Source organism: Vitis vinifera, chromosome 10, assembly GCF_030704535.1.
Source record: "Vitis vinifera cultivar Pinot Noir 40024 chromosome 10, ASM3070453v1".
Classification (NCBI taxonomy): domain Eukaryota; kingdom Viridiplantae; phylum Streptophyta; class Magnoliopsida; order Vitales; family Vitaceae; genus Vitis; species Vitis vinifera.
The window spans coordinates 8106630-8116166 of NC_081814.1; the positions used below are offsets into that span (position 1 = coordinate 8106630).

Below are 9537 nucleotides of genomic sequence, written 5' to 3' on the forward strand. Positions count from 1 at the left end.
TCTATTCATCATGTGTAATTTTTAAAAGTTTATTGCTTTTTTATAACTTTTATTTCATGAATTATAATATTTAATAAAATATTCTTGATTAATTTCCTTAATATGTAAGGTTATATTAGGAATTAAACACATTTTTTTAATAATCTCTAATTTAAATCAAATTTCATTAAATTAATCTCCAATCTTTCCATGCTACTCATTTTCAATAAATTTTGACCAACCAAATCTTTCTTTTCATGATTCACATTTTTTCACCCTTGTCAAGAAATACAAACAAATATATATATAACACACGGAAGCTTATAGGCGACACAGAAAATACATTCCATTTGTTATGTGGGGTTTAGAGTTGGAATGTAACATGTTATTGTGCAAAACAGAGACATTGCATTGGACGTGAGAATTGTACATTAATTATGCTTGTATATACTATATATATATATACATGTCGTATAGAAAAAGTAAATGTTGGGAGGAACTTCCAAGGGATAACTTTGAAGAGGAAGGCATGTGGAAATTTCCCAGCCTTGAAATTGTAGCTGAGAGAGATGGTGTGAGCTCGTGGGTGAAGAAAGTCAAGAGGAGATAACAATAAACAAAGGGAAAGAGACTAAAATATCAAACCACATTGCTTCACGCATTCATTAGTCGATGTAGGTCTAGAAGATTAGGTATTTGATATTTGATATTTTTGACGTTGCAACTTGACCAGTGGCAGTGGGCACTTGCCGTCCCATTCTTTTCGGAAAGGCAAGTGCTTCTGACCTAGTCAATTCTCCACCCTTCCTGCCCCAATTATCATTCACCCTCTTATTATATAAAGTTTTGTAAGTCCTTTTGGTCACATCAAATTATGGATTAGCATAATATCTCCCATGTCGACTAAATATTTTTGTTGTAAATGCATCTTTGGAGCTACATCAAATTCTCCTCCTCACAACTGTTAATTAGCTTTTTTGGCCCTCAATTTATTCAAAGCAGCAAGTTGCAGGCTGCATAACATTAATCTTGTTCATGTTCATTGTACAACCCCCAATCAAGCATGTGAATCGAATATTTGTTTTATCAGATAATACCCAAAGTCAACTCATTACCCTTCAATATTCATACCCTCTCATGAAAATTAGAAGTACATGCAGCTGTATTCTCAAACAATTAATAAAATACATAGAAATTTCGTTTCTCTCATGTGATCAAGGGAACCAATTCATCTAATGACGTATGGAATTATTTTCGAATAGTTCTTTTTCATGCATTGATAGAGATGAAGATCAGGGAGGAGGAGGTGGGACTTGACGAACTGGGGAGGCGGGAGGGTAATAAGACAAAAGGCGACCAGATCATAATAGGAAATATTCTACAACAAAAGTTGATGAGATCATAACTCGACCTTTTCTACAAGCCAATAATTAATTATATGATCCATTGGCATTATCAAATCTTTTTCCCTTTGATTGGAGCGAAGATGATGCCTTGTGAATTAAATTACACGGGTTCCCACTTCATCGATCCTGGTGATATATTTGGCTTCAAATTTAGGGGGCCGGTTGATCTGGGCGCTCCTCCTTCTCAGACAGACAGTCGACTCCCTTTCTCACCTTCTTTAATGTATATGGATAAGTATTGGGTTATGCCGTACTTTGTCTTACTTGGACTTGGATAATTTCAGAGCCACGAGGTTTCAATTTTCAACAACTTTATTGCTTCTATAAATGTAGGATTGTACGTAATCAGATAAGGAAAATTATTTCTTCAAGCCAGTTAAATTTAAGAAAGGAAAACCACGTTGCATAAACCCTAAATGACCCTATTGTATCTTATTATATATACATGCATTTAATAGAAAATAAATCCATATATAAAGCCTGTCCAATGAGAATCAATTTGAGGAATTGTATCATCCCGGTTCCTCCTCCCAAACAATCATTTGTGGACACTAAATGAAAATGGTGGTTGCGGATTGAGCAATTAATGGGCAGACATGGAGAGAGGCTGGAGGATGGAGGTGAGAAGATGAAGGTGGAAAATTTTGTATTGTTAATTGAATAGATGAGGGCAAGGGCGTCAATAGAAAAAGAGGAGGTGGGGTGGGGTGCCCAAGCGAATTTTGATTAATAAAATTATAAAAGCAAAGGACAAGAAGAAGGGTCGCATTCACCTTGGTTTATAAATTATAGTAGTTTGAGATTTATATCACATTTGCTTGCACGTCCTTCATAAACTATTCCTCTGCCCATCTGTCACCGTTTTAAAAGGGCCATATGACCTTTCACCACCTTCCCCCCATTTCTTCTTCTTACCATCCCTGTGCCTCTATCTTTCCATGCCCGGCCCAGCCGCCGACCCACCATCGTTGTCATCGTCCTCTACGCACTAGTCCTGCATCCAATATCAGTCAAGCTATAGTGGGCGGTACCTTTTGTGCTTAAATTATAGGCTATCCCTACCATGGACGGCAGATTCAACAGTAACCCATTTGTTAGTGAACAAGAAGAGCAGGAAAACTCACCGGAAAATAGTGGAGACTCGCCACCTTCTCCTATGTTTAATGATGCAAAGATCTCTTCTTCTACGTCTTCCCCCAAACGAAGGTTTGTATCACCACCCAATTATACATATTGCTTCGTTTTCTTTGCATGAATTACTGAGATTCCGTGTAAGAAGCATAGTCTGATAAGAATAGGATATGGGGTTTGTTTCAGTAGGCGAGCCATGCAAAAGAGAGTGGTGTCAGTGCCCATCAAGGATGTGGAAGGCTCACGAGTCAAGGGGGACTGTGCTCCACCATCCGATTCATGGGCTTGGAGGAAGTATGGTCAGAAGCCCATCAAAGGCTCTCCATATCCCAGGTAAATTGTTGCTCTTCTTCCGGCCAGATTAATGCTTTTGGGTAATGCATTACAGAGAAGCTAGGGTTTATTATGATTATGGGAATTAACGGGGGCGATTGGGTAAAATTTGCAGAGGGTATTACAGGTGCAGCAGTTCAAAAGGCTGCCCAGCTAGGAAGCAAGTTGAGAGAAGCCGCGTGGACCCCACCATGCTTGTTGTGACGTACTCTTGCGAACACAACCATCCATGGCCGGCTTCTAGAAACCACCACAACACCACCAATCCCCCCACCACGGCGGCCGCCACCCCTACTCCCACCTCGGCGCCTGCTACTCCTCCCTCACCCAAACCAGCAATTTTCTCAAGCCAAGCCGAACCCGACCCGGACGAAAAGTTCACTGACCTAGGCGAGGAATCGCTGATCACAACCGAAGATTTCACCTGGTTTTCGGACTTCGAATCCCCCTCTTCCACGATGCTGGAGAGCCCGATTTTCGCGGAGAACAATGTCAGAGACGCCGACGTGGCGATGTTCTTCCCGATGAGGGAAGAGGATGAATCGCTGTTCGCCGATCTCGGGGAGTTGCCGGAGTGTTCTCTTGTGTTTCGGCGAGGGGTATTGGAGATGGAGGAGGAGCGCCGACGGTGTACGGTACCCATGTGTGGGACCACAAGCTGAGATCGGTTGACACGTGTGGCCGCCCCTCATTTGTCTCTTTCAAATGCGGGTCTTATTTTAATCCTCGGAAGCGCGTACCGTGCGCCACCAGATACTGCCAAAAAGAAAAAAAGATTTTTATTTCCAATTTTTAGTTTTATTTTTGTGTATTTTTTTCATCTTTTGCCTTGATTTCAGTGTAGTTTTAGCGGGAAAAAACAAATAAAATCGGATTCTGGATTCCAGATTCTGTCTTGATCTGGTTGTAATTAGCATATCTTGGCCGTCCGTTTCCAACGGCTTCCTTCCCCGTGGGCTGTACTTTTCTTGCGCCTCAATTGCCGGCTCATGTAGCCAATCAATTATGGGCCAGGCCGTCTTACACGTATGATTGGGCCCATTCGGCATTCCCACGTCAGCGTCTTCACATTTGCTAACTTTATGATTGTACAATAATGAGCTCATTCTAACGTTTTAATTTCAATTTTCTCTTTCAAACTTTTCATTTATATTTTTACTATTTCCTGCTTGGTTAATTTCATATAATGAATCTCCTGTCCTTTCATCCGACCAAACTAATGGAAATTTCATTTAGTAGTTGAAATGATGAAAGTTTGACAAGTGGATTGGAAGTAGTCAAAACGAACTTGGCACCTTGCCAAACTTTTCCTTACCTTATTTGTTTGACATGTTCATTTGTTACACCTACTCCAACCCTACTCAAATTAGTCAAATATATGTACTTTATTTTATTTTATCATTATTTTACTCTCTCTTTTCTATTTTGATATCGTATATTTATATTATCAGCTAATGATTTATATTTTATCGTACCCTTTTAATGATCAAGAACCCAAATTGGAACCTTAAAATTTTCCGATCTCTATTTATAGGCGTATTTTTATTATATATATATCGTTCATAAAACATATTGAAGCAAATCCCTTCTAAATGTATTTACATATAACTTGGTAAGCATATACCTACCGGCCAACCACTCAAACCGCATAGTCAAGGCAAACCAAAGTTTGACTTTTACACCCTCAATAATAGCTGGAATATTCCATGAGGTGCGCCCATACTTCAAACGTGTTCGGCACCCCTCCTGACTTGTTTTACCCGGGGATGACTATGGGTGGGTTTGGAACCGATAACCCCATTTCGATGCTTCTCAATTATTCATCTTTATTCTCATTTTCTCATTAAAAAATATATTTAAATAAATGATATTCACACTGTCACTGTCCTTTCCGTTTAACTTTTTTTTTTAAAAAAAATTATTTATAAATTTTAAATGGTATTAAAAATAAATATAATTTATAAGTTAATAAATATTAAAAATGAAAAAAAAATCAATTAAAATCGAATTTTATTTAATATTATATATAATGGGAAAGAGATAGGGTAGAATAAAACCAAGTCAGAACCTACCCTGAATCGGGTTTTAAAAAATTTTCTTGACCTCTTTACATATATCACAAACCTGTCTTATTAGAGATAGAATAGAATTGGTACATAAGAAATCATGCTCTATTACCATATTTCATTTTATATAATATTTTTTATTATTTTTTATTTATTAAAAAATAATTATATAAATATAAAAAATAATTAAAAATAAAATATTATATATGAAAATAATTTTTAAAAATATAAAAAATAGTTTAAAAACATCTCAAATTCCTACTAAAATATAAAAAGTAATTTTAAACATCATTTAATGTTTTTTTTATTTTTTATTTTTTTTATAAAAAGATAATGATATATAATAAGGAGTAGGTGAAGAGACTTTAAAAAATAAATAATAAAAAGAGAGAGACCCCACCTCTGGCTCTGGCTCTGGCCCTGGATCATGAAACCCATCAATAATTTTGCCTCTTTATCTCATTTTATTAAATAAATAATGAAAAATAATTAATGAAAGACAGAGTCAAAACATGTGACGAAACCCCCCCTTAAAAACTTGGAGATTGGTGATGTCAATTTAGGAGGTCTTTTGCCAATCTTACACGTGCATGTAACGACACCGTTAACGTCACCTACCAATCATCATCCGCCTCTTCTTCCTTATCCACTATCCACCACATTGGGTACATAAATTTAATTCTAAGAAAAACGCCAGCCTGTCTTTACATTATATTTAAACCAACTTGCGACTGTACCTGAGTCTTCGGCAACAGGTAACATGGATTATTGTTTGTGGCTGACGCTTAAGCCTCTTAATTACTATTATACTATTTATTAATTGTTGTGGCTCAAAACTCCTCACAAATTATGGTTTTATTTGATAACTATTGTCAAAAATAATTTTTAAAAATAGTTTTTAGAAATAGTTTTTTAATTTTTTATTTTTATAGAATATAAATCTATTTCAAAATTTAAAATGTTTTTAACATGTTTTTAATATTTTTAAATATGTTTTAAAAATAATTTTTATATCTAGTATTTTATTTTTAATCATTCGTATAATTAGTTTTTAAAACAACCTTTAAAAAATAAGTGAAAATAATCTTAAAATACTTTGTTTTTTGTGGATACATAAAAAAGTTTTTTTCGTTATCAAATGTGTTTTCTGTATTTTTTTATTTAGTAGAACAAAAAAATTATTCTAAAAAACAATTCCCAAATAGCTCAATACCACTGGTTTTTTTTTTTTTTTATCTTGTGTTGTTTCCCCATTGAAACATGTTTTCAATGAGGCTATAAAAAACAATCAAATATTTTTATATTTTTCTATTCAATAAAAAATTTTAAAAAATAAATAATAAGTTAACAAAAAATAAAAAATTTAAAATATGAAAGCAAGTTGCTTTTGACAAAAAAAATAAAAAATAAAACAATACCGGACTAAATTAATTTATATTATCAATTTCAATTATGAAAGCATGAATTTTCTTAATTTAAAATTTAAAAAATTTAATTTACAAAATTAATCATCCTAATGACATTTTAAGTGTTTTTTCCTTTATAAAATTTGTTTAGACACTTAATTTTATTAATACCTAAATTCACATTATCACTTGGACTTATAAAAATAGTGTGAATATTGTGTGTATGCTCATTATGCTAAATAAATAAATACATCAATCAAATCATATGAAGTTAAAAGGTTTTTTTTTGTGTCGAACCTTTAATGTTTACTATTACTTAATTAGTTTCTACTTATTTACGGTGTTATATCTATCCTTAGATAGATGTCTGCTTGTAATAGTTGTCAAGTGAAGTCTCTTACCTTCATCGCAAGGTGGAAGCACTCGATCATTAGTCTGAATGAAATGAGAAATCATCCTTGATACACTTGTATAGATAATAAGAAATCACTTCTTCACCTTTTCATGGTCATTTTCCTAATCTTTTCTCAATTTATCATGAAATTTGTTGGTAGATTGGAGGTTGATCATGTTCATCAACTCCCTTTGTGTTTAAATGTCCAAAGCATTTGGGTGACTACACTATAATATTAAAATATATATCTCTCTTGACAACAATTCCTATTAAAAGAGTTGGTAATGTTTGAAGTCTTACAAGTGGTATTAGAATTGAAATCACGGGTTCAAACCCCCAGGGTGTTGTTAAAGGGGATACACCCAATGAACATCACACTTGTATTGAAGGTGATCATGATTTAGTTATTAGGAGGCAAGATTAGTCTAAATATTGTTGAACATATTTCCCCCAAATTAATAAATAAATAAAAAAAGATCACTTAGTTGAATACATGTAGCAGTTCTTACACACCTCTCCAATTAATCACTTTATAATGCATAAATAGTGACATGTTAGTGCTCATGTTATATAATTAAGTTAGTTCATATTCAAATTAAGGTTATTATTTCAAAAAGCAAAAAGTTGTCGTCTAAAAAGTTAACTCTCCTAAAGCTGTCATCAATTGTCCCAACCCACTTTTCATCTTAAGCTATCGTCCCATTGAATGATTACAATTCACCATCCATGTGGTCAATTTTCCCTTAAGAAGAATCCAACACAAACATTTTGACAACTCCACTAGGGAGTAGCACTGAAGGCGATTAGAACTTGTATAGATAAATGAGGAGGCCTCCAATGAATCCCATCAATCATAACCCTATTCTCATCCTCCATTTGGTTTCTACAAGTGCCTCTATAGCTAACACCCAAAGTCAAATCTTAAAGCACTTCTAATATCAATATGTCTAATCATCCCTCTACCACTATGACACCACCCCTAGAGATAAATTATTATAAACCTCACAGGAATACTTCACTTCCACCCTTAGTAGTTGCGCATGCCAAGACTATACCACCCTGGTTGAGAGGTACAACCATTATTGCACAAACAACAAGAAAGATTCGTGTTACCGCCTTTACCTAATTTTGAGACCGGCTCTCCATGCCTATTAGAGGTATAACAACAAAAACAAAAACAAAAAACAAAAAACAAAAAACAAAAAAAATTGCGGCAATTAAATGTAATTAAGAAAGAAAATTTAAAATATAAATCATCTCCCGCAATGCCCATTTTAAGTTCTTCATTTCTTTCATGAATTTCCAAAATTTTTAAAATATTTTTTAAATTTTATCAAACAATAGGTGGTGTTTATTTTTTTACTTAATTCTAAATAGAATCTTAATATTTAATAGTATTAAATATTAGGTTATTTGTTTTTTTAGTATTTTATTTTTATTAAATATTAAAAAGTAAAAAAAATCATTGTGTTATTTTTTTTATTTAAAAAAAACCACATATTTTGACTTTTTCTATTTAGTAAAAATTTTATAATAAGTCATGAAAAAGTAAAAAAACAAACAACCTAAATTTTAAAACTAAATGATTTTCAGTAAAAAACCAAAAAAAACAAACACCACCTTAATTTTTTTCTCAAAAATACCTTTTAAATTAAAAACTTTCTTTTAAAATTACTATTAAATATATTCTAAAAAATTAAGAATAGTTGAAGATCACTCCATTGTACTGAGACCCTGTACAAAAATGATAATAAATCTTTTTTTTATATTTTTTATTGATTGAAGTTTTAAATTATATGTTAATTAAAAAAATAAAAAGACAACAGGAGCCTTCAACAATTTAGTTCTACTGATAATATAATACATCCAAGTGAGAAAAATCCTTAATAGTGACAATAATAAAATCAATAGCAGCCTTTTTTCTGACAACAGACTCACGTAGCTGCCTAGTTCTGAGCGGTGGTGCTGCTCCCATCCATAACCATCAAACTAGTTCCCACTTGCCGTCCATTTGTTGTTTGCCTGTCAACAAAACGTGTCTCAAACATTTGAACAGACCCAGCCAAACAAAGTGGTCACATTAAGATATTTATATCTGTTCTTATCAGCTCAAACTTTTTTTTTTCTTTCCCTCTTTTTCTTGTTCTAGGTTTTTTCCCTTTTTTTTTTTTTTTTTTTTTTGTGATTCAAAGAAAGTCTAATCAAGATTGAATTTTCTACCCTCAGATTTTTTTCTTACCCCGAATTGGAATTTAAAAGTAAGTTGTCTTAATATATGAAATTACCTAAAAAGAAGTGGAATAAATAGATATTCATAGAAATTAACCACAAATTTATTTTTATTTTTTTCAATTATCCAATTATGATTAATATATTATCAATCTCATATACAAGATTTTCAATTCCATAATAAACCCCAGATATAACTTATTAAAATCACCTAATAACCTTTTAGTTGCTATGGAAAAAAAAAATCGTCTCTCAATCCCTCAAATAGTATCATTAGCACCTAATCGAATACACATAGCATCTAGAGTCTTATATCACTAACACCTATACTCTTTTTCCATATCTTGGGATAATATTTTTCTAATGATTTTTAATAAAACCCTCAAAACCCTTATCAAAGTTTATGTGATACAAGTCTCTAGCGTTTTTATAATTAATAATTACTTTCAAGAAAAATCCTGAAAGATTTAAGAGAAAGAAGTAAAAACTTATTGAATGATTGTTTTCTACATTTTTCTTCCACAAAATAATCTTTTTTTTTTATGTTAAGAAAACTGAGGACTAGTTTTGAAAAACCATTAAGCTGTTAATTT

At 32.8% G+C, this 9537-nt stretch overlaps 1 protein-coding gene across 1 annotated transcript; it reads left to right on the forward strand.

The window, feature by feature from the left end:
* The first annotated feature begins 2185 nt into the window (after positions 1 to 2185).
* On the forward strand, positions 2186 to 3746 carry LOC100244564 (probable WRKY transcription factor 65). The gene is made up of 3 exons (XM_002269231.4): positions 2186 to 2591; positions 2703 to 2849; positions 2965 to 3746. The coding sequence occupies exons 1-3, from the start codon at positions 2449 to 2451 to the stop codon at positions 3509 to 3511; spliced, it is 837 nt and encodes a 278-aa protein (XP_002269267.1). The 5' UTR covers positions 2186 to 2448; the 3' UTR covers positions 3512 to 3746.
* The last annotated feature ends 5791 nt before the right edge of the window (positions 3747 to 9537 follow it).

Coding starts and splice junctions, on each gene's coding strand:
- LOC100244564 (XM_002269231.4), top strand. CDS start 2,449: ATGGACGGCAGATTCAACAGTAACCCATTTGTTAGTGAACAAGAAGAG. Junction 2,592..2,702: donor ACGTCTTCCCCCAAACGAAG/GTTTGTATCACC, acceptor GGTTTGTTTCAG/TAGGCGAGCCATGCAAAAGA. Junction 2,850..2,964: donor AAAGGCTCTCCATATCCCAG/GTAAATTGTTGC, acceptor TAAAATTTGCAG/AGGGTATTACAGGTGCAGCA.